The 25,550-nt window shown below is 39.4% G+C and overlaps 4 protein-coding genes across 6 annotated transcripts; 2 read left to right on the forward strand and 2 right to left on the reverse strand.

Annotated features, from left to right (window-relative positions):
* Positions 1-3,200: 3,200 nt before the first annotated feature.
* LOC135595063 (uncharacterized) lies at positions 3,201-7,232 on the reverse strand. Of its 2 annotated transcripts, none has more exons than XM_065085572.1 (4): positions 7,119-7,232; positions 6,836-6,904; positions 3,748-5,239; positions 3,201-3,474 (listed from the first exon to the last, which is right to left on the reverse strand). In XM_065085572.1, exons 3-4 carry the CDS (start codon positions 5,170-5,172, stop codon positions 3,451-3,453), a joined length of 1,449 nt encoding a protein of 482 aa, XP_064941644.1. In that variant the 5' UTR covers positions 5,173-5,239; positions 6,836-6,904; positions 7,119-7,232; the 3' UTR covers positions 3,201-3,450. The 2 variants fall into 2 exon arrangements, with proteins under 2 accessions (XP_064941644.1, XP_064941645.1); XM_065085573.1 differs by having other exon boundaries at positions 7,004-7,217.
* Positions 7,233-8,846: 1,614 nt separating this feature from the next.
* Positions 8,847-17,682, forward strand: LOC103969084 (AUGMIN subunit 8). Of its 2 annotated transcripts, none has more exons than XM_009382505.3 (7): positions 8,847-9,116; positions 9,885-11,254; positions 11,928-12,047; positions 15,520-15,636; positions 15,757-15,846; positions 17,045-17,152; positions 17,471-17,682. In XM_009382505.3, exons 2-7 carry the CDS (start codon positions 9,956-9,958, stop codon positions 17,534-17,536), a joined length of 1,800 nt encoding a protein of 599 aa, XP_009380780.2. In that variant the 5' UTR covers positions 8,847-9,116; positions 9,885-9,955; the 3' UTR covers positions 17,537-17,682. The 2 variants fall into 2 exon arrangements, with proteins under 2 accessions (XP_009380780.2, XP_018674360.2); XM_018818815.2 differs by having other exon boundaries at positions 8,910-9,044.
* Positions 17,683-19,096: 1,414 nt separating this feature from the next.
* LOC103969085 (pentatricopeptide repeat-containing protein At2g03380, mitochondrial) lies at positions 19,097-22,268 on the reverse strand. Its single transcript, XM_009382507.3, has 2 exons — positions 19,417-22,268; positions 19,097-19,329 (listed from the first exon to the last, which is right to left on the reverse strand). Exon 1 carries the CDS (start codon positions 22,129-22,131, stop codon positions 20,008-20,010), a length of 2,124 nt encoding a protein of 707 aa, XP_009380782.2. The 5' UTR covers positions 22,132-22,268; the 3' UTR covers positions 19,097-19,329; positions 19,417-20,007.
* Positions 22,269-23,292: 1,024 nt separating this feature from the next.
* Positions 23,293-25,449, forward strand: LOC103969086 (hydroxycinnamoyltransferase). The gene is made up of 2 exons (XM_009382508.3): positions 23,293-23,911; positions 24,447-25,449. Exons 1-2 carry the CDS (start codon positions 23,498-23,500, stop codon positions 25,353-25,355), a joined length of 1,323 nt encoding a protein of 440 aa, XP_009380783.2. The 5' UTR covers positions 23,293-23,497; the 3' UTR covers positions 25,356-25,449.
* The last annotated feature ends 101 nt before the right edge of the window (positions 25,450-25,550 follow it).

A 25,550-nucleotide genomic window follows, 5' to 3' on the forward strand; every position in this document is an offset into this window, starting at 1 on the left:
GACGGAGTGAATGTAGGTCACAATGATCGAACCACTATAAAACTCGGTTTACATTTCTATTTGTGCAATTTACCTTCAGCAAACTACTTACTTGCTTTACTTTCATTATACTTACAAATACGATTTTAAAGTTAACATCTCTCCGAAACGATTTTCTTTGAAATCGATTTTAATCGAACGAATATTTTTTTGAAATCGACGTAATCTTTTCGCTATACTAATTCACCCCCCTTTTAGTGTCGACCCTTTCCTAACAGAATGAAGCCTTTCCATTTACTATTAGGAGAGTACTCATTTTGGAATTTAATATATGTCAATTGGGTGATTAACTTTTTGATATGTATTTATGTTATAAGGTATTACAACTTAATATTGTTATTTATTTTATTTTATTTTTCAAAGCAATCTTAGACTAGATTTTAATAAACAATCTTAGACTAGATTTCAAAGCAATCTTACAAGTTGAATGTTTATTTTTGAGTTTATATTATTATGTTTATGAATAAAACCTATGATTATTTTTAACTTTTATTTTGATGTATAAATAAATTATATATATATATATATATATATATATATATGCAAGTTTTGTTGAATTATTTGTTTTATTGTTATATAATATGACATTACTTTTGTCAATTTTGTTGGTTGACGACTTGTTGTGAACTTGTTAAATTAGTTTTTTTTAAAGGAGGAATTCTTTCATTTCTCGTCGCTTTTGTTCTTTTACCTGTGCTCTCCTGCAAGATGGGAAGTATGCCATCGTTACTGGTCGATGTCAGTGATGTTATTCTTAGACGAGGATATCTTGGAGTTCCCTAATACGTATGGAGTTGATGTCGAGGGGAAAAGATGACTTCTCTACTTGTCATTTTCATTTTTCTTTTTGATAAGCTGAAGTCGCTTCGTGTCTTATTTTTGTTTTTTATAGCAACTTGTTTTAATAACTATGGGTTTCTGGCGACTCCTATTATGTAGTGATTCAGCTTGGAGTTGTGGATTAAAAGTTCAATTACTTAATTACAGATGCCTTTTACTTGAACCAGTAACCATTTTTGCGTGGCTATTATGTTTGCTTCGACACCACTTTTGAACCTTTTTTTTTTTTTTTCTCGTAATGCTTCAGCTCAGCTTAACTCTTCAGCTCAACTTCAAGAACTTAACAGCTTATCCTTGATTTTGTCTTCCCTGTTCGATTATATAGTGAACAAATTGCAACTATCAATAATCAAAATATCGTGTAATTGTTAGGTGATCTTGGTTAACTGTAGATCATTTATTAGTTTAATAATCATGCAGATCATCCAATAAAGTCATGATTTTTGTAATCATAGTTTTTTTCTTAACATAAATTAATTATTATAAATCATGTATTATTATAATTAATTAATTAATTTAGCATACTTTAAACTAATTAAAATTATTTTTTTAATTATGTGAATAAATGAAAAATTTTATCAATTTATTTCCTAATGAGTGATATAATTCTTAGAAAGCAAATATTTTAAATTTTATGATTTGTGTGCGAACAATATAGAATAAATATTACAATCTATTTTTTTATATGAAAGTAAAATAAAAACATTATTTATCTTTTGAGAAGAGTTCATCTTCTCCTCAAAAGAATTTTTTTGATGACAGGATTGCAAGGACGAGCAAGATTCTCTATTTTTTTTATTACCGATTTTTATTTATATTTTAAAATATTTAATAGTAGAATTTTTTTAATTAATATGATGCAAAATAATCTTCTAATTTTAAAATATTATGATTAATAAATAATTATTATTGAATTATGATGTTAAAATAATTAGTTAATTTAATAATAATTCTAATTTATTTAAATTAGATATATTTATGTCTAAAAAATTATGTATGAATTTGTATAATTTAATTACTTTTAAATTTAAAATTATGAATCTAAATTAGTTAATTCATGAAATAGAATGGATTTAAGGTTAATTATTATTTTAATATATTTTTAAAATTTTAAAATATAATTTAATAATATGAGTTAAATTGAGGATTCAATGTAAGTTGACTGGTCAAACCAACCTATGTAGTTAAGTCCAACCTAACTCATGTTACTAAGTATGACCCAGTCTATGTGGTTAAGTATAATCCAACTCATATGATTAAATATAACTGGTCAGATACCATACAACACATACAGTTAAAGAAAACTCAATCGTCATTTTTCTATTAACTAATTTGATCTAAACATTATCTTAATCGATTGACGATAAAATAAAAGAAAAGAAGACCTCGAATAGACTTTAAAAAATGACGAGATTATCAGGATTAAAGGAGGAGCCAAGCGTTATGAGGATAAAGGAGAGCATCCACAAGGGCATCATAATTCCAACAACAATTATTCGATATGCACAAGGAATAAAAATTACTGTAATAAATTATTTATATAAAAAATATGGATAAAATGATCTATAAAATATTTATATGGTTTTGTATCTTTATAAATATATAAAATTAATCATTTATTTGATCCAAAAATAATTTATTGTTGCACCAGATTTGAAAAAAAATATGATCCTTCAAAACATGATTTCTTTTGTTTAAATTAATATGCCTTGAATAGTATTTATGACTCATAAAAATTCAAAAAAAAAAAAACACGATTGAAGTTGATGATGGATTATATGATATTTAATTAAAATTGACTGTACATCAATATACTATATCTGTAAAATAACACTTGTTAATTATAGCAGGCCACATTTCATTCCAACTTCGTGATCATGTCAAAGCACCAGATTTCTGTACATATATTGCTGATGACCAATACCAACAGATGTAAGTGAACCTAGTTCTTGTATATGTTTATGATACTTGCAGGCATTCCATAAGAGCTGCCCCGGTTCTTAGTTTGCACAGCTTGTTCTCCAGAAGAGAAAAGACTAGTTATTGACTGGAACAGTTGGAGCTTCTTTAATGTTAATGGCGAACATGTTACAATGACCAAAATTTGCCCATATATGTTAGTTATTGTTTAATTGACACAGTAGCCAGAGGCAGAAGGAACTATATTAGATGACTTTGGAACAGGATCAAGATGGGTTTACTATTTACTCAAAAGTTGTTAACTGGACATCAAGAACTCGACAAGTAATGTAGCTCAAGCAAAAGCAAGGATCATCAACTTATCTAATGGACGTATAAACAAGGCAACAATTATAAACTTATTATGACATTAATGTTGGACGTAAAATGTATTCTTCCATTATAATCTTTAGTCCAAAATCTAAAGTATTGTAGTAATAAACAAGAAAGAGAAAGAAAGATATGAACCACCCTTTATTGTGTTCCTTTACGCGATGGAGGGAATATAAGCAGCAGCACTCTCTAAAACCATGTAATCTGGATTGCTGCAACATGTATGAACTAATCTCTGATTAGAAGAATATCGCCAGAATGCCCACCAGCTTGACATAACTAAATTGAAAATGATAGGAATGCCTGTTTTCAGAAACATAAAACAACAAAATCATTCCGATGATAAATCAAATCAAAACATTCTGAACTGGCATTGTAAGATAAATGATGATTAGCCTTGGTTTGCTCTATTAAATATGAACCATACATTGTTTCTCTTAACATAATAAGTCTCCATTTTTTCAGGATGCAACTTTAAATAATATGTGAAACGAGAAAGCAGCAACCAATCGAGTAATTTCTGGTCTATGCCATTTCTATCGACATAGATTACAACAAATAGCAGCAAAGACGTACCTCAATAACAGAGACTAACTGAGACTCATCATGCTGAGGACACTTCTTGGACTTGGAACTTTTCAAGTGACTTTCTATTGAGTTCAGCTTCTCATAAATGTCCCTCAACAACTTCAACTGTTCACTATTCCTTTCAGAATCTTCCATTTTCATTATCTTTTCATTTTCAATCTGCTGAAGCTGGCATTTTATATGTTCAAAATCATTCCTCATGATACAGGTTCTATTTACAGAATCCACAAGAACCGAATTATAATTCATCATTTCTCCTTTCCTGGGTGTCAACATCTTATTGGATTCGCATGTTGGTGAAGAAATTTGGCTACCATGGTGTGAACATGTGAATTCCCTGTCTAACCAGTAATTATCTCTGTAAAGAAATTCTACTGTTTCTTGTGGCATGAAGTCTTCACAGACACCATAAGTCATAGTTTCTTTTATAGACTCTTCCAAGAAATGCTCCATAGGCTCACTACTAACATGATATTTATCACTTTCTGGAACTTCAAATATGTCATGGACACACGCCAAATTTTTCCCTGATTCAGTTTGATTATATGAAACTCTAAGCTCAGCAGACTCTGTGGTATTCACTTGTTCTTCAGCTTGAAAAGGTGAATTTACAACACATTCAGCATCCAGATGGATCTTAGTCCCAGGTTTTGAATGACAAGAAGCATCGCCGGTCACAGCTGAATACCATGAACAAGACGAAGAATCTTCTCCCGAACTGCGTGAGCTGTCACTAGTTGTTTGTTGCCCCATTCTTCCTGGACTTGAATCATGGTTTCCTCTTCTATTTGCTTCTTCAGAATTATGATCATCAGTTGCCGATTCCTGAAACAAATGTGAAAATTTCTTATTCTTGTCACTGAGATGGTCTGTACAGTCGCCAAAAATTTTCCAGGTTGAATGCCATGAAGGCAGTAAGGGATTATTATCAATTCTATCGATCTCACTATACAATCTACCCAACTTTAACGAAGGCAAAGAGAAGTTCCTTCTCATACGACCATGAAGGTTAGTCTTCTCCAGAAAAGCACCATCTCCGCATGACATATCTGCACATGTTACAAAATCTCCAAGTTCAAAATCGCTGATGCCAATGCTCAATAACCTGCTCTTATACAACTGAAGTTGGTGCTTAAGGATTGAATTCTCAATTTCCTTCCGTTGCATTTCTTCCTCAAGAATAATCAAGCATTGTTCTGCATAATGCAATTTTTCCTCTGCCATTCTCTTGTATTGGCGTGCTTCCATCTTCTCCACTGCCTTTTCTCTCTGAAGCTTCAGAATCATGGATAAAGCTTCACTTGCTGCAGTTGCAGAAGCTTCTCTTTCCTCGTCTAGCTCCATATGAAGTTTTCTTATAATGATATATTGATGAAGAGCTTCTTTTGTAACTGCAATCTCCCTTTCAGCCATATAAATTTGATTAACAGGCTATAATTTGTTGTTGAAGTTTGTTAGTTCCTTCAAACCTGTACTGGACCTGCATCATGAGTAATTTCTTAATTGTGCTAAGCATAAAAATGCCTTTATCATAGAAAGTAAGAACAGCTAATAGCAGCTTTTCAGTAATCCACAGTTTCGAGAACTATGAGCATGTTCAAAAGAATTACGCTTTGAAATCATTGTCAGAATTCCAAAAAGTTGCATTTTCAATCATTGGAAAATAATCCTCGATATCATCCATATGATGACAATGACAACAAACAAGCTGTAAGTCCCTACTTTTATGGGGCCTTTCCTACCAATTTAGTAGTTGATTCCTCTACATAGATCATCTCCGTTCACTGAGACCTGCTGAGGTTAACATCACTAGTCAAACTACGGGCCATCCAACACTCAAACTACGGGCCATCCAACACTCAAACTACAACCTAAAACTAAAATTATGAAATAAGCACCTATTTCATCTCAATGATATTGCTGAAACAAGTCAGGGTATCCTAACAATAGCTGGAGTGAATAACCTTACACCAACATAACCAACAGTTCTTTCAGGGTAAACTTTCATAATTCCATTACTAGTACTAGGACTGCCTGTAAGATACTGTTACAAGTACAATGATAGTAGTAAGCTTTCATCGTATTCATTAGTTCGGAAATCCATTAAAGTTGACAAACTTTTTTCTTCTATTTCACTAGAACATCAAGTGACATTATGTAATCTACTCAACCTTTTCCAGTTTTGATGCAGGAGCAAATTATGTGGCCTAGCCTAATATCACATGAGCTTTTTCCATAAAAGGAACTAATCAGGTATACATTGTAATATATTGTCTTTGGTAATGGCTATTTATCATCTCATATTGTAATATATTGTCAATGCAAGAGTGCTTTGGGATCAGATATATCCACTAAATTATTTGCAATGGCTTCAGGATCATTTGGGTCCTCAGAATCCTCAGTAGATGGTTTATAGGATGCCTGCCACAAGCATTCCTTTTCTGATTGTTTATTCACCACATTGAATGCTCCTTATTACCATCCAACAGGTGATCCTTTTCTTCTATAAAGGTTCACCAACTTTCTAACACGGGTGATCCTACATCAGCTATAATACCATGATCACAATCCAATCTGAATCACTTGGTATTAGCCCCAAAACAAAGATTATCATGGTGGTAAACTTTTTGAGTATGCATAACGAAGATATGAACATAATCAATATAGAAGTCATGAGTTAACACAAAAATAATAATCCTATGCCTCGCGACAGCTACTTTTAGATATGACTTGTATGACTATGTTAATGTCTCCATTGAATTCAATTAAACTCTTATCCAATAAAATGGTATACAATCAATTAAAAAAAAAAACATTTAGCATGTAAAGATTAAGACCTCATTTCAGATCTTGGGAAAACCAAACCATTTGCTCAATGGGTGCTAGAATAGCATTTTTGATACATCAATCACCCAGCACAAGCAGAAGCCAACAACAATCGAAATTAATAGCCAAACTAAAGAAACCTCAGAAATGTAATGCGATTCAGATTGTACATCCCTAGATCAAAATCTTGGAGAGATGATGCTAATATCAAACTATATATACAAACACTGCATCTGGAGCTCGAATGTACCTGATCAGCCTAAAGAGAGTATAAGATCAACCCTGGAAGCTTATGGACCCTTTCCTCTTTCTCAGATTCCTGAAAGATCCAAGAACAACAATAGAAGATAAACATCAAAGAACTTCAAGCTTCTATATGATCATGGCATGCAACCACTCTATTCGTGTGGGAACCGACCTCCTTGTTTCTCCGAACACCTGCTTCCTTTCGAGATGGCATGCTTCTGCATCCATCTTTTCAAGGAAGAGATGTTACGGAGAAGAGGAGCAGGCGACGGAGGTTTCACTGGTACCTGCTAAAAGGCGCGCGTGGGAGCGTTAACAGCTTGCAGGGGAATCCCATGTGGGATGCCCTCCTCCTATTCCTCCGTTTGCTACGGAACACCGCTCCCCCTTCCTTCTCTTCCTCACATCGCCTTGGGCTGGAGGAGTTGGGAAGGCCGTTGGAGGAACAGAACGACACTGTGACACAACGGCACCCGAGGAGGATTGGCAGCACGCCACCGAGACAGCGGGCACAGGTTGTAATGATGAGTCATGCGGGAGAGGGGACATGTCCGATCATGGCGGGTCTCCGAAGTCCGTCTCCCCTCGATAATAACTGGGTGGAGCTCACCAACCTGCCTCGGCCGCGCCAGGGAACACGCACTCCATCCACGTGTCGATGCCCTTCCGCGAGGGGTAACGTGTTCCCTGTGTGGGCCGCCTTAACGGAAATGACATCTCAGGTGTTATCCTCCATGCCATGCGCACGCACATGTGAGCATCATAGTCTTGCCAAAGGAGGCTGTTGTTACTATTCACAATGGAGTCGCTGCATGGTGTTCGATGCATATATGCATCCATCATGCCTGGTGGTGGGCCCCGACCGAGTTGGCGCACTTTGTCGCGTTAACAATTAAAGGTCCATGTTTGACTCGCCACGTCATGATCAGACTCGGGAAAGTAACTCTTCAAGCCTTCTTCTCGGGTCTCGTTGATTTATTTATGGTATACCCATTTCTTTGCCCTTGTATGTCGCAATGACGCAAGCCATCTTCGAATCATCGGGTGCGGCCCAGTTGACGTAGACATTCTCACAGCGTGCCGCTTGCCGTCTCTCGGCCAGTGAGCAAACAGGAGCGACGGTTTTTATTGGTTCCCAGCCCTGGGCCCCGCAAGGGTTCTTAGAAGGGGACCATTAGCACAAGTGGGATCCGCGACAGCGGACCAATGGCGAATGCGCTATCTCTGTTTGGTCCCTGGACGAACAATCGGCAGCCGCATCCTTCTCCCCTGAAATTTCGACGGAAGCTGCTCCTCGCCTGTCCTCGTACACGCGTCAGCGGGACCAAAGGTGGACCCAGACTCTCCATCCAATCAGCAACGCGGATAATCTGAGTCGGTGGACGGGTGCGAAAAGCGTGGCCCTTTCATGCAGAAAATTGTTCCGCCATCACGGAAAAATCCAGACGCCACGTGGCCTAATCTCCATGGACGACTCTTTGCCTAATCGTGTGATTAAATTGATCCTGCGGCATATCCGACGATCCATGGAGGACGAGGCGGCCCAGCACCGGCGCTTTTTGCGACGGGGCAGTTACGACTTCGTCCAATGACGACGATGCCGTTGCGTGTAAAATAAACCCGTTACGCTCACCACCTGTGACCAAAACCGGCTTCAAATTTCATGTCTTTTCTTACATATTCATATCCATGCAATGTATTGCCTTTTCCTAAACATAGTTGCTTTCATACTTTGGCTTTCAGGATAACATAAGATTACAAATCAAATATTAGTTTACACCTTTAACTATATATAATCACAAATATAATAATAATATTAAACTAATATTTTCTATTTTTTTCCAAAAGGAAAAAGATTTGTCGGAGCAACTGAAAAAAAAAGAAGTTAAATCGGCATTGGAGTAGGGCAGGTGAGCTCACAGGTGGTGACCGGATCTCAAGTCAGGAAGGCACGCAAAGGCCGTTATATAAAAGAGAGAAGAAACCGCGCTCATTCTTCGACGCCCTTCTTCTTTTTCCTGATCCAAACATTCTCCTGCCATCCTCTCGTCCTCCTCTTTTCCTCCGAGGAATTCCACAAGAAATCAAGAAAAGGAGCACTCCTCCGTTTGTCGTTCTTGTGCTATACTTTTGCGGATAATTATCGTTATATTTATTTATGCGGTAATCCCCAAAAACCGGGGAATTCACACACGACGGCGTCGTCTCCGGCGGTGAGATTAGGGTTTCGTTCGGTGCTTGTGCTCTTGTTCGTTTTCAACGAGATCTGTTGCACGAATCCTGAGGTCGGATGCTTTGTTCTTATCAGTTTCGGTGGTTTCGATTTCACCAGTTGTAGATTTCATAGGAGCTGTTTGGAATTCACGAGGATTTCGTAGCATTTCAATGCCTTTATTGTCGATTCGATGGGACCAAAACCTAGGATGAAAAAAGATAAACCAGAATGAAAATATTGTGGATTTAAGTTGTTTCTTTTGATTTTTCGTACATTTCTGACCTCATTTTGCACGTGGACATGTTTTTTCCTCAAAACCCTAGAATCTTCATGTTTCCCCTTCTTTTCCTCACGATTCGTGTGCAGGTGAATGTTGGTCCATGTTGTCGCCTATCTCCTTTTAATTTCACTTCTTTTGTGGAGCGAAAGTGGCTTTTTAAGAAATGCATCCTGGCAGAAGACAAACAGCCAAATTTATTGAATTATGGTGTTTTAAACAAAAAAATTGCTATAGCGCACATGATCCTCCATAGCTCAGTGCGACTTCTTTGCTTATCCCATGTCTTCGCCTAATTCTTGTTTTGGGACAATCACCCTCGTTATGGTGTTTGTGACCAGAGTATTGTGGCGTGATCTGCTTTACCTTCCAATGAATTTGGAGTAGGAGCTAATTTTGTGATCCATTGTTTGGTTCTCGTCTCTTCGGATTTTCCTCTGACCATTCTAAATGAATTTTTCACTAGAATGTTTCATTCTCGGTTTTTTTTTTATTTCTTTTGGTTTAGTTTTGCTTAATGTGTAAATTTTGCTAACTAGTCCGGGAGTCTTTTTGTGGCAGATTTGTGGTTATGGGGCTGTTGCTACAAAATAGGTCGATTCTGATGAATTCATCAATGCTGAGGCAGTAAAATGGATATATGTGATTTTAAGCTCCTGGAAGCTACGGCAAGGCAGAATACAGTTCGGACAGAAGAGAATTACAGGCGGTTGTTGCTTCCTTCCGAGAGGAACAATGCTGTCTCTGCCACTCGCAGGCCCCGGAGTGTTGCTTCTCGGTACAAGTCTGGGATGTCATCTACTCCAGTTTCAACCCCAAGTTCACCAAGACGATATCCCTCGCCAAATGCTGGACACACATCCCTTGCAACTGGATTGTCACTACCTAAGAGATCCCAATCTGCTGAGAGGCGAAGACCAACTACCCCTTCATCAAGATTTTCTGCATCCCCATCCCCATCGAGGCCTTCTACACCTGCTTCCCCGTCTTCCAGATCAACAACTCCAGTACGTGATAGGGGGACAGAAATGTGTAGTACCCCACAACGCTTATTCAGCAACAGGGCTCCCAATGGCTTGTGGCCTTCGATCCGGAGCCTGTCTTCTTCATTCCAGTCAGAATATGTTGTAATTCCTGTTAGTAAAAGAGAAAAGTTGGTTGTGAATTCCTTAGAGAGAGCAAATAAGTCTCCGGGCAATGTGGCGCCTGAGCGTAAGAGGACTCCTCTCAGAGGAAGGAATTCATCTGATCAATCCGAGAATTCTAAACCACTAGAAACCTCGAATGCAAAGGTCATGGATCAACATCGCTGGCCTGGCATGCTGGGTGGGAGGTTGTCCACAAATGCATTGTCAAGAAGTGTGGATCTCTCTGATAAGCTTGGTAGATCTATTTTGACAGTTGCATCACAAGGGGACTCCCCAAAGAGAACAAATCCCTCACCTAACAGTGCAACCAGAGTTACCCAGCTATCACTTAGTGAGATGGCTGAACGGTTATCTAATGTTGGAGATGGAATATTGGAGAGGGATACAAAATCAGTTGTCAATCTTTCCTCACCAACTTCTGTGAGACACTCATCTGTTGTAACACGGTCAAGTAAGACTCAGTCATTACTTATTCCAGGTTCCCGTCGCCCTTCATCACCAAGTAAGGTTTTGTCAACACCATCATCTACTGCAAGGGGTATGTTGAGTCCTGTGAGATCAAGACCATCTACTCCGATCTTGCTGTCAAGCAATCTTCCTAGTAGAGTGGGTGGGACACCATCTGTCCTTAACTACAGTGTTGATGTGCGAAAAGGAAAGAAGAATTCCAATCATGTAGAAGAGGCTCATCAGCTGAGACTGCTTTATAATGCAAATTTACAGTGGTGCTTTGTCAATGCCCAAGCAGTTAAGACACTATCAAATCAGAAAATGAGTGCAGAGGTAGTTACTATCAGAAGACTGTATAAAAACATTACATTAATTGATAGATAAGTCTGGTAGATTTTCTAAATTTGTCACTTCAATGTTTCATTGTCTTCTGATAGTAACTTTGTTACATCCAGCGAAGAGGGATTTGTTAGGGATGAAATACAAAGTGCTGCATGATAGAATATATTAATCTCATTTCTGACATGACTTTTTCATGCTATTTGCTTTAATATAATACTAAAGCTATTTTTTAATGAAAATTTGATATTTTTCTGTGCACTAGATCATTCTTACAATGTGAGATTATTCCTTTAGCATCCTTTTTTTCTTTGTGCTACAAATTTTCAAGCATGTCCATATTTTGGTAATCAGAATGCACTATCATTAACATTTGTTGTGAGGATGATGTAAGAAAAAAATGCACTCAGCATGCTTTCTTAATAATTTTACATATCATAGTGTTTTGGTGATAAGGATAGACCCATCCTGTTGTTGGAGATGTTAATTGAAATTTGATGAATTGGAACTTTTGTTTGTTTTGAGCATAAAGTTTTCCTTGGTTTTTCTATGTTGTCATTACATGCCTGCACTATAGTGTCCTATAATACCATAGTCAAAATCTGGCATGGTAGAGTAGTATTCTAGTGGCTAACATGATTTTTTTACTTTCAATTATTTCAAACAGAATCTTGTTTACGGTGTGTGGAATAATATTTCGAAGTTTCTTGATCCTGTCATCATGAATAGGATTGATCTGCAGCACTTAGAGCTAGAGATGAAGCTGGGCATGATTTTGAAAGAACAGGTGAGACATGGTTCATTCAGGTAGCATTTTATTATACAGATATTTAAGCATTCCTCACTTTTGCTTGCTTTCGCTGTATACCTCAACTATGATTATTATTCTTCTTTAGAGGTTTTAAAGATCTATAAGACAATATTCATAGATTAAGAGCAATCTGAGTAGTAGCATAGTAGGGTCACTTTTCATCAAAAAAATATAGAGGGACTTGTTGAAACACCTCCATCATTTGGTTTCTGCTTTCCCTGATTCTATTAATGGTTTGTGGAGGATTCTATTCTTTGTATGATCACCTGGATTTTAGAAAACAAAAGATATATTTGACAAGTATCTAAAGCAGTGATTGCAAAAGGCGCTCGGGCGCTCGCCTAGGCGCTCGGGCGAGGCGAGGCGAGGCCCGAGCGCCTCGCTAATGTCCCAGGCGGCGCGCTTCAAACAGGCGCCGCCTGGGCGCTCACTCGAGCCCAGGCGCTGGGCGCTTCGGGCGAGCGCCTGGGTAAACCAAGGCGACCGAACCAGAATTTTAGGTCTGGTTCGGTCCTGGTTCGGTTGTTAGTTGGTTCAATCAAACCAACTAAACCGATATAACCCCAACCCTAACCCTAACCCTAACCCAACACTAACCTGCTGCCGTTGCCGCTCTCGATCCCGATCGCGATCTCGTCGCTCGCTGCCGCTGCTCCCGCTGCCGCTGTCGCTGCTCGCGCCTCCCGCGAGCCCTCTCGCTGCTCGCGTCTCCTGCGAGCCCTCCCGCGAGCCTTCCCGCTGCTCGCGCCTCCCTCGAGCCCTCCCGTTGCTCACGCCTCCCGCGAGCCCTCCCGCTGCTCGCGCCTCCTGCGAGCCCTCCCGCGAGCCTTCCCGCTGCTCGCGCCTCCCTCGAGGCCTCCCGCTGCTCGCGCCTTCCGCTCCCTTTCCCTTTCCCGCTGCCGTCGCTCGCCGCTGCTGCTGCTGCTGCCATTGCCGCCACTGCTGCCGCCGCCGCTCGCCGCTGCTTCGTTTCTCCATCAGGCTCAGTATACTCTTAATATTAAGTTTATTTGAATTTTGAAATGATTAATTTTCTATTAATAGATTAATAATATATTATTTTGATTTTAATGTTGTTAATTTTTATTTATTTGAAATTATTGTTATAATTATATTATATATTTTTATAATTTAGATAATTTTAAATAATTATATTATATATTTTTATAATTATATTATATATTTTTATAATTTAGCGCCTCGCTTCGCTCGGGCGAGCGCCTAGCGCCTCAGGCGTTTGTGGACCTTGATGCCTTTTGGCGCCTAGCGCTTTTTAAATCACTGATCTAAAGTTCGAAAAAAGAATACTCTCATCAATCACAAGCATTGATTTTCTCCACATCCATGCATTTAATTTGTAAGATACGTTGCTACTATTATGAAACTTAAATGATACACACAGTGAGGAATTGGTTAAGCACAATATAGTACATGACCCTTTCCACTGTCAAGGTACTCATCGTGTACTGTGTTGTGTGCAGAAGCAATTGTCTTATTATAACTGCAGCCTTTTCTTCTGACTCAATCTTAGAAGAGAAAACGTGTTGAATTCCTACCTGGTTCTGATTAACCTCCATCTTACCCTCAAATTTATAGGTGTATTTTTCTTATTCTAATAGTTTGTTAAGCATGGTCAGTTAAGCAAGTTACATGATCTGTTAAGCACCCTAATCATGACTGCCTCATTGAATGTGATGCATGATCATTTCATCTTGATTAAATTCTTGAAATTTACTCAACTAGTTTTTTAAAGGAAAGATAATTCATGCTGTCATATTTCAGTGGGTTACTTCTAAGCCATATTTGATGGTAATTTATGCTCCAAATTGGTCAAATAAGGTGTCATTGGAAAGCTCTATGAATCTAGTTTTGAATGGATCAGATTTTGTGCAATTTAAGATCTTTTAGAGAAAGTTATGGTCAAGATATTATATGGTGTCTCTATTGAGACATCCAAGTTGGTTAGTGCATTGTTACAAGATAATAGGTCTCAGATTCAGGTCCACGTGTGAGCATCATATACACTATTTGATGTAATATTTTTTTTAATTTTTTTTTAAATATATTATATGTTAACCAGATCTACTCAGAAATAATATTTTTGGATCTTCCTAAATGTCTTTAATTTACACTATATCTACATGAATATGTATTAAAGTTTGGCTTGCTCTGTATATACCCCTCAAGCCATGCTTGAGGAGCAGAGTGTTTATAAATGAAATTTATCCTTTGGTTTCTAAGAGGGAATCTTCTTCTTTCTAAGTCCATAATTTTTTGGTGGATTCCATCGAGTGATTAGTCAATAGCCTTGTATCTAAAGGAGGATCCTTCGGGTGGTGAGTTTTTTCTTTCTTATTTCATTTATGTTAGCTTCTCTTTCGCCAATTCTGGAATTAGAGTGGTCAGACTGACTTTTTTTCTTTGAAACTCTTGAGAGACATACACTTGATGTGAATTTTTACAAGCTAGTTCCAGAAATGTTTTTTAGCTAATTGCCAATTATTCATGTACTTTTTGAGTTTATGGTCAGTTATCAAATATATATTCAATAGACTAAAAGATAATCTAAATTCCCCTTTTCCAACAGGCTAAATGTCATTTATCAGTATCAATCTGTTTAACAGTGTTCTATCTTGGAATTGTTTCTTTCCTTCTAATTACTAAACTACCACTAGTTAATGGCTCAGTTGAGATATAGCATTAATGGTCATCGATTTAATGACTTTGACTTGCTTATTTTGACTGAACATGAACTCTCTCCATGAATTTATCTTTTTGGACGTAGTTTAACACTACTCAAGGACTTGCTCTTTTTCTTGATTTACTAGGATATTTTATATATGCATTAATAATTTCTGGCTCTGCTATACAAGTGATTTGATTATGCAGGCGACATAATAAAAAAACAATTTGCTCCCCCTGGTATTATTTGCAATTAAGTGTTTAAGAGTTTTACTGTGCAAAACCAATTCAGAACTGGTGTATGCTTCCAGTCAAGTGCATAGGGGGTTGATTTTTTGTTTTTTTGTTTAGAAAGTTCAATGTAAAGCATCTAGGTTGGTTCAAAACATTTAGAAAGTTACTGCATTTAGAAAGTCACCCTGATACTAGATCATTTTGCTGACTAATACTGACTAGTACAAGACTGTTGCCTATGTGAAACCATCTTGACTCTAAAGCTCAGTCTCAGACAGAGTAGTAGTCATCATGTGATGTTATTGTTATATGTTCAAGCTTTCTTGCCTAGGAACCACTTAATTTAAGCTCCTAACCAGTTTTCAAGGTTGTCACCAATATATGTACAATGAGCTCTCTTCATAGTGACTTATGTTTCTAGTGCATCTTTCTATTGTTAACATATTTGGCAGGTTTACCATTTTTCTTAAAACATTTATATTGACTTGTTAAGACAACTCAATAATGTTTATTTTCTTGGACAACTTTGTAGATGGCTTACCTTGAACATTGGGTGGCATTAGAAAGTGAACATTATAGCTCTTTGTCTGGGTTAGTGGAAGCTCTAAATGCAAGTACCATACGACTTCCTATTAAAGAAGGGGCAAAGGTGGTTTCTACTAATAACTTGATTTTGTTTGATTATTGTATATTCGCCTATAAAAGAAATTCAGGTTCAAATTTTTTAGTCAAATCAATATTTTAGAAATAGTTTGTCTTTGCATTCCAGGTGGATGTACTTGCCGTGAAAAATGCTATTGGTTCAGCAGTTGATATTATGCAAGCGATGAGCTCTTCCATTTGTCATTTACTCTCTAAGGTGAGATTTATAACCAATTTAAGATCAAATTTAACTGATTAGTCCTGTATGGTCTTTTGCTGAGTTTTAATGTAATATTTTTTATGAAACCATATAGCCTTATAAAGGATTTTAGAAAAATTTATTCTAGGCAAAGTAATTAACAAAAAGCCATCAATTAGTTGGCATAGAAATTCTAAGAGTTGTGGTGAAAATTGAACTTTTTAGGGACTCTTTTTGTATTAAGTGCACTTGTGTGCCATTTAGATTTCTTAAAATCATATTTTGGATTTCAAAAGATATACTAATTTCCTAGGAGATTATTCTTGAGAATCAGTATCTTCATTAATTGTACCTAGGCTTCTAAACCTCTATAAATAGTGGAGCTGATCAATGGATCAAACACTTCAGATTTGAATTAAAAAGAATTACATCTTCTATCTTTTAGTCTTTTCTCTCCTCTCTAATCTCTAATCTGACTCCTCTCTCTCTCTCTCTCTCTCTCTCTCTCTCTCTAAGCTCTAATCTCATTCCTCTCTCTCTCCTCTTTAATCTCTAATCTCACTCCTCTTTTTACTCTCTCTATTTCGCTACCTTGTTCTACATCAATTTTATCATCGAACATTTTTGCACTAATGGCTTCTTCTTATATGCTAATGATGCACCAACAACATCTGAAAGGGTGTCTGGGTGTTCTCAGGTTGATGTTGATTTATAATGGATCGTGGATCTGTATGCAACATGAGCATATGCATATATTTTCAGTGTAACCCTTGATTTGATTAGACATCCATTTTTCCTGTTGGCTAACCTAGTGGTTATTTTATCATCTACAACTTCATCCAGATATTGGAACTTAATGTCAAATAGCAACTACCTAATGCGCTTCCTTTTAATTCACAAACTGAGCTCTAATTTTTGAATAAGAACAGTTCAGTAATGCCTAATGTTACTTTTTTGCTGAAGTGTTCTAACATAAAATTTCAGTTGCTCTTTAGAAATAATAGCTTAAGATTTATAAGCATTCTTGTTCTATAAAGATTACACGTATGTTTTGTGAAAGGGAAGTGAAATTCCATGAAGGGACTAATAGCTGCCTTTTCAATTTTATGATCTCAGATTACTGTCTGCTTACACTTGTATGTTAACTATTTCTAGATTGATAATTATTCTGTGGTGAAAAAATGCACTATTGATTTGGTTTTTTAATGATTATCAGGTTGAGGGTACAAAGTCTTTGGTCTCTGAGCTTTCATGTATTGCAGCAAATGAAAAATACATGCTTGATGAGTGCAGAGAATTACTAGATGTAGCAGCAGCAATGCAGGTTAGTGATGATGAATGATGCATAATGATACCATTTTATATAGACTTTCCTATTAAACTTCGTTATATTTCCTTGAAGTAATTAACGTTCGCAGTTTTGTGGAGTGAAGGCTTTTTTTCATTTTTACTTCTTTAATGAACTTATGAGACTTTGATCAACTGTGGTTTACATGCATCTGGGTCAACCTATTTATGTGACCCTATCATGCTACTACTTGCCTAGTCTTCGTTTGCTGTCTTTTAAGAATCATATATTCAAACCTAACTACACAATGTACCAAAAGAGCAAATTTCAACTTAACAGTTTTCCATGAAACAGGTAAAGGAGTCCAGCCTTAGAACACACATCATTCAAATTGGACAAGATGCTCGTGAGCTAGTTTAGCCAAGCGACAATTCAGTAGCCATTGGACGATAAGAGCTCATGGAGGCATAACAACTTCGGACTGGAAGAGAGAACACTCGTTTAGCTTGGTTAGTCTTTTTGGGAGATTCACACTTACACCATTTTCTTTTTCCTTTCCTTTATTATTATTATTATTATTGTTATTATTATTATTATTATTATTATTATTATTTCTCCTAAAGGGCTAATTTTTTTTTTCAATGTATTTATTTTTCTACTCACACAAGCAAAAAAGAATGCAATCCATAGCATAGGGGGTTCATGCGAAACCGATTTGATTTGTCCACATGTAAATACTAACAGACTGTAAAGTTTACGATAATAGTAAAGATGCAGGATGGCAACGAGTAGAATGTGCAATCCTATCTCAGATTTGCTCGCTAATAATTAATTGGCAGGATATGTTTCTGATGACTTGGCTTTTTATCACTTACATGGAGACTATTGCATATGAAGGTAATGATACTTATGAGCAACGTATGTTTGATACGATTTATAAATGCTCCAAATATTGCTCTATTTTGGTTTCAAAGATTAAAAGTTGTGTTGCTCATTAAGACTTCAAAGTTGGTATATCTTTGATTAACGCTTGTTGGCGAACATCTTGGCTTCTTTTTCAATCCAAAGTATTGCTTTTTTTTAGGATATTAATGACACTTCGAGGGGGTGTAATAATATTTTTAATTGATTTTACAATTTAATTAATAAATTAATATGTCTTGAAAATTTGATTGATCAAGCTAGTTACAAGTAAAAAAGAATAAAATGAGATACATTAATTTAAAATGACTTGTCTTCTTTACTTGCTCAATCTTGATTCCTCTTTACTAATTATTTTTATTATATTTTTTTTAGTTTAGAAGATAATCTTTAAATTCTTTTTTTAACAAAAAATCTTTTACCTCTTGATGGTACTACCATTGGCACTAATAATATTATTGTTATAACTATGCTATAAATTTGGATTTTAATAGTACTATCACTAACTTAAACGATAATAATATTATTGTCATAATTATGCTATAAATTTAGATTTTAATAGTACTATCACTAACTTAAACGATACTATCAATTAAAATTGATCTATAATAATCTTATCAAGACTTTAATAAATCAACCATGCATCTAGCACATTTACGTTGTATACTATTCTAATATCGTTTGACCTTTTGACACTTCATTCAAACTTTTAACACGTCGTTGTTTCATTTGGTATATTATCCATTCTTCAACTCGATATATAATTTTCAATGTAATAATTTTTTTGATATAACATTTGACTCTCCTACTCAATAGTTAATCCTTTGATGGTCCAAATTCGTGATCTAATATTTCTTACGATATTTATTTCAAAAATATATTAATCCAATAAATTAATTTTATCTTCAAAATTCAATAAAAGCACTAAAGAACTAACATTACACCCTTCATGCTGACACAAATCAATAAATAAATAAACAGCTCATTTTGACAATTTCCAGCACTGATTCTAGAAGGTTATGAATTTTTTTTTAAGCCTGAAGAAACGAAAGCGCAATGGAATGCATGAACAACTTCTTGCATGCACATAGGGAACTTCCAATTAGCTTTGTGATTGTTGTTGCATATACGTATATATTAGAAGTAGCACCATAGACAAAAGAGATAAATTTCTTCAGTCATATTGCGTCTGGCCATCAAGTCATTTCCACCATGGCAGTTCATCTGAGCATGTTGAATTTTGAGTGCTTCTATTTTGTCGGTCATACCATCTCTCCATGTGGCTAGAAATCCTAATGTCACATCGCGAATTATTAACAATGTATCATGACCAAAATGAAGAAGAAACAATGCCTTTATCAGAGTTTCAAATGTGATACCTTCAGCGTGATAGACAAAGTGATTGATGTCATCTGGATAGTTTCAAATGTGTTCTGATTGGTGCCAAACTCCATGGTAATAGAATATGGCAGATTACACTCTCCGGAGATCTACATCCTGTAGCTTGACCAAACCTATTTCCTTCATCAATTTCCTGATTTGAACATAAATGATGTCCTGTGGATCAAATAAATTCTCATCAGTGCTGGAACTTCCCGGATTATCCATTCCTAAAGAGCTAAATTCTGGGAGCTTGACCAGACTTATTTCCTCCATGAATTATCTCATCTGTTGTGCTGGTGTTTCAAATAAACTCTGATTGGTGTCAGAACTTCATGGATTATCCAATCCTAAACAGCTTCATCATGGCAGCTTGGCTAGACCTATTTCCTTCATGAACTTCCTGATCAGAACACAAATGTTGTCCTGTATTTTGCTTCGGAAAAAAATCCTGGTTAATGTCAGAACTTCAAGGTTGTCCATTCCTAAGGAGATACATCCTGGCAGCTTGACCAGACCTATTTCCTTCATGAATTACATAATCTGATGTACCGAGTTTCAAATAGATTTTGATTGATGTTGTTGGAACTTCATGGATTATTCATTCCTAAAGAGCTACAACCTGGCAGCTTGACCAGACCTCTTTCCTTCATCAATTTCCTGATCTGAACCGCTTCATTCCACCTCCCATCTGAAGCATACAAATTGGACATGAGGACATAATAATCCGAAGTATGTGGGAGCAATTCCATCATCCTCTTTACTGCCACTTCTCCGAGCTCAAACCTCGAGTGCATTCTGCAACCATGAAGCAAAGCTCCCCAGACATCAATATCTGCTTGCACCGGCATTCTGTCTATGAATTCCAGTGCTTCCTCAATCTTTCCAGCTCGGGCTAGCATATCAACCATACATGCATAGTGTCTCATGGAGGGAGATATGTTATAATGTTTAGACATACTATCAAAATACTCACGTCCTTCATCAACCATACCTGTATGGCTACATGTCGACAGGATGCTAGTGAATGTTACTTCATTGGGCTGCAAGTCTTTTTCCACCATTCTTCTGAATAGATCAATAGAGCCAGCAGAATCACCTTGCATTCCATAGCCACACATCATCGCACACCATGTCACAGCATTCCTATTGCTCATCTCATCAAAGACTCTATTAGCTAACGTCACGTCACCATACTTGTTATAGAAATTGATAAGAGTTGTACCAACATGAGTATTGGAAAGAAATCCAAACTTGATGGCATATGCATGCAAGGAACTGCCAAGGTGTATATCTCCCAAGCAGGCACAAGAAGAGAGAACACACACTACTGTGACAGCATCCGGTGAGCACCCATCTGACCTCATTTGGTTGAAGAGTGTCAAAGCTTCTTGGCCTTGGTGATTCTGAGAGTACCCTGCAACCATTGCGTTCCAGGTAACGACATCCTTCCGATAAACCCTTTTGAATATAGAATTAGCTTCCTCGAGCATGCAGCATTTTGCATACATATCAACAAGCGCATTCATCACCACGGAACACTCTGCTATCCCTAATTTGATCCCAAGTGCATGAATTGAATTACCCGATTCCAAGTCCCTCAACTGTGCAGAAGCAGAAAGAACACTAGCTATGGTCACCGAGTTAGGAACCATTGCCACCCATTTTGTATCAGAAAATAGCTTCAATGCCTCGAGCGGACACCTTCTCTGCGTATACCCAACAATCATAGCAGTCCACGAGATGAGATCCACATCATCCAGTTCATCAAAGACAGAACGGGCATCTGCAACTTCCCCACACTTCACGTACATATCTAGGAGTGCGCTACCTACAAAGGAATTCATACACATTCCATGCTTTATCACACGACCATGTACCCATTTTCCTTGATGTAAGGAATCTAGCATCGAACATGCAGTGAACATACTCCCCACCGTGTACTCGTTAAGCTCAACGTCCTCCTCTTGCATCCGATTGAACAGAAGCACTGCTTCTGCAGCACAATCATTTTGAGCATACGCAGATATTATCGAAGTCCATGAAACCACATTTCTGTCTTCGAGTCCATCAAACAATCGTCGAGAAGAATCCATGTCTCCGCATTTCGCATACATGTCAATGAGAACGTTGAGCACGAAACTATCCGGACCTCCAACCTTGGCTGTGTGGCCGTGCAGCTTCCTGCCTTCGTCAAGATCGAGCAACTTGACGCAGGCCTTCAACACAAGCGAGAAGACCGTGTTATCGAGCTCAAGGAAACGGTATCTCATCTGCAAGTAACACCTAATCGCGTCAGCATATTGCTCATTCAAAACGTACCACCGAAGCATCACTCTCCACGAGTAAAGGTCTGGGTCAGGAATTCTATCAAACACCATGCGGGCGGATTCGATGTCTCCAAGGGAACCATAGGAGCTGAACAGTTTGGTCTGACATGGGAGATGTCGGTGGAGACCATGGACAAGAATCAGGCCGTGGATCCTCCTGAGGGCAGCGATGTCAGGGCAGGAAGACAGCAGAGGAAGAAATGTGCTCGGCGGCGAGTGTGGCCGATCGGGAGCGTCGGGAGGCTGCTTGATGAAATGAGTGGAAAGCGACCGCCTGCTATGATGATCCGATGGATTCAAGGGGCGTGCAAGAGCGGCGCAGGGTTTGGTCTTCGGCGAAGGAAAGAGGCAGGCGTTCCTCTTCGAAGCATGGAATGATCTCATTCTTCATCACCCATCAACCGAAAGCTTTCTTCATCCTTACCACCAACAATACTAAGCTTATATATTGCTTGCGCGAACATCTAATGGGATCAGAAACAGCACTCTGTCATCTTTATTCGGATTTAATTTAACATGTAAAATAAGTGTTTATAAATATTTTGAATTGGATGATAAATACTCCCACAAATTCATGATATTAAGAATAGAGCATACTTATTACGTAAGAGATGAGATCACTTGATCTCGTATGGTGGCCTTTGGCCCACCACCGCATGCCACTCCACGTGGCGCCCCAGCCACAACTTGGTGAGACCTCCATCCTCGGTCACGACTACTCCCCCGTCAGCTCAACCCCACCACGAGGGCTCGTCGGATAACTCTCATCCCATCGTTGCCATCCTCAGCTTTCGGTGATGGAGTTGGCTTGAACGAGAAGTTGTCGACGTCTATGACACCCGCATCGATGGCTTTGTTGAAATGGAGAAGGAAGAGATCGTAAAATGACGAGGCTCCCAAGAAACATCTTGTAGACGATGAGAGACGAGGAAGAAGTTGCTCCGAAGGGGAAAAGGAGGGCGAGCATGCATTCGCCCTTGAAAGGATACAACAACACGTCGAGGGTGTTAGCGACTTTTGCAAGAGGCTATCGTAGGAGGTGAAGATGAGTGAACAGTAATAGGGATGCGACCACAACACAGAAGAGGTCATCAGGTAAAATGGTAAAGATGATTAGAAAGAGACGCTTCGCATGAATAAAACGACAAGGGTGCTCTCCATGCAATAATGGAAACTGGGATCTTCGTTCTTGTTTATTTAGTTTTCTTTGAACAAAGTCTTGGGTTGATTGTTCCAACCTATAATTTCGCGCAGCTAAGTCTACAGTAGGTTCGCTGTCTCAATTTGCCCGGTCACCGCTCCACCAAATCCACCGATACGTTGTGCACGCATTGTACAAGCACCCTTTGAACCACCGCACGCTCCATTGGAGACATGTTTGGAGCCCCTGAGATACACCCGCCCGCCATATGGAAGGTATATGATTCGGGTAACGTACGACTAGTATGGAAAGCACCGTTGGACCAATTCTCGCTCGTCTCTCCCCTGCCTTCCTCTTCCCACCGCGTGCTCTACGTCAATGGCTGCAAACCTAACACTCGACCACTTCCTCCCACCTTCAGTCTTCGCCTCCTCCTTTTGAAGGCGGAAGGGAAGAAACTTGTATAAGAGAGGCCTCGGACAGCCTACAGCCGACAGCTCTGTCGCAGAGAGCTTTCTCCTATTGTGTTTGGATCTTGCTTTCCTCTCTCTGTTATCCAGTCCGTAGAGATCCTCCTACTCTTTCATTAGTTCTTATTGCGTGGGACCGATGGTGGGGATCAATTTGAGGCAGACGACGATGGTGCGGCCAGCGGAGCAAACGCCGCGCCGGAGGCTCTGGAATTCGAACCTGGATCTGGTGGTCCCGCGGTTCCACACCCCGAGCGTGTACTTCTACCGGCCCAACGGGTCGCGGGGGTTCTTCGACGCAGCGGTGCTGCGGTCGGCGCTGGCGCGGGCGCTAGTGCCGTTCTACCTGATGGCCGGGCGGCTGGGGCGGGGGGAGGACGGGCGGGTGGAGATCGACTGCAACGGGGAGGGCGTGCTGTTCGTGGAGGCGGAGGCGCCTGACGCGACGGTGGACGACTTCGGGGACTTCGCGCCCACCATGGAGATGAAGCAGTTGATCCCGCATGTGGACTACACTGGCGACATCTCTTCCTTCCCGCTGCTGGTGTTGCAGGTTTGGACTCGCCGCACTCGCTTCCTCACGGCATCTCTTCCTACCACTTCAATCGTGTTTTGCCTTCTTAACACCTTCTTTTCCTTCTTCTTCTTCTTCTCTCTAAGCCAAACATTGGGTTTATTTTCACAAATAATGTGTTACATGTTGGATATTAAGTCTATTTAGATCATAACGATTAAACACTACTACAAACATTAGGTATGAAAGCATGTTTTCGAAGGCTTTAGTCATTCGATTAGGATGCCATCTTCCATGAACAAGTCAGCTACTGTCTCTTGATCTTCCAAAGTCCACTCTTGCGTATGACGACTAAGTAAAACCTTCTTTTGTCGGTGCTGCGAATTGGTCAAAGGATCGATCATCATGCATGGAAAATTTGCAAGTTGCATGTGGAGACTTCTTCCAAGTCCTTTGTCTTCTTGAACTCTATTCTCCTTGAACTCTCTTCCCAAGAACTGCAGCTTGTATTCATATCAACAAGGTAGATAGCCATTGCAGTCTGAGCTCACGACCGATAAATGGAAAAACGCAGGTGACCTACTTCAAGTGCGGCGGCGTGTCGTTAGGTGTCGGCATGCAGCACCAGGTCGCCGACGGCTTCTCCGGCCTGCACTTCATCAACTCCTGGTCCGACATCGCCCGCGGCCTCGACGTGGCCGTTCCTCCCTTCATGGACCGGAGCATCCTCCTCGCGCGCGACCCCCCGACGCCTTGCTTTCCCCACGTCGAGTACCATCCTGCCCCCCACATGAAGCGCCACCACCGTCCTGGTGCGGAAGACTCTGTCGAGGCCCCCACCGCCGCCGCCGCCGTCGATATCTTCAAGCTCACCAAGGCCCAGCTGAGCCTCCTCAAGCTCAAGGCACCGCCGGGTCCCGCTTCCTACAGCACTTACGCCCTCTTGGCGGCCCATGTGTGGCGGTGCGCGTGCGTCGCGCGCGGCCTCCCGCCGGACCAGCCGACGAAGATGTACATCGCCACGGACGGCCGGCAACGGCTTCGGCCGGCGCTTCCGGAGGGGTACTTCGGGAACGTGATCTTCACAACGACGCCGATAGCGACGGCGGGGGAGGTCGCGGCGGAGGGCTGTGGGCCGGCTCCGGCGGCGGGGAGGATCCAGGCGGCGCTGGCGCGGATGGACGAACCGTACCTGCGGTCAGCGCTGGACTACCTGGAGTTGCAGCCGGACCTGGCGGCGTTGGTGCGGGGGGCGCACACCTTCCGGTGCCCCAACATCGGGCTCACCAGCTGGGTGCGGCTGCCCATCCACGACGCCGACTTCGGGTGGGGCCGGCCTGTGTTCATGGGCCCCGGCGGCATCGCCTATGAGGGCCTGGCGTTCCTGCTGCCCAGCCCCACCGGCGACGGCAGCCTCTCCCTCGCTATCTCGCTGCGGGCCGATCACATGCTCAAGTTCCGCAAACTCATCTACGATATGTAGCTCCGAATTGTCCATTTCATTCGTACTAATTTGTATGTAAACCAATAATTTCTACGGAATTTAATTAAGTATAATACAAAAAAATTAACTGACACATTGAAATATGTCATATGAAGCTTTGAACTTTTCATATCAATTTATTATAAATTAAATTAATACTTATAAATCTTCTTTTTTTAGTATTAATATTTTATT

Source organism: Musa acuminata, chromosome BXJ1-10 (assembly GCF_036884655.1).
Source record: "Musa acuminata AAA Group cultivar baxijiao chromosome BXJ1-10, Cavendish_Baxijiao_AAA, whole genome shotgun sequence".
NCBI classification, from domain to species: domain Eukaryota; kingdom Viridiplantae; phylum Streptophyta; class Magnoliopsida; order Zingiberales; family Musaceae; genus Musa; species Musa acuminata.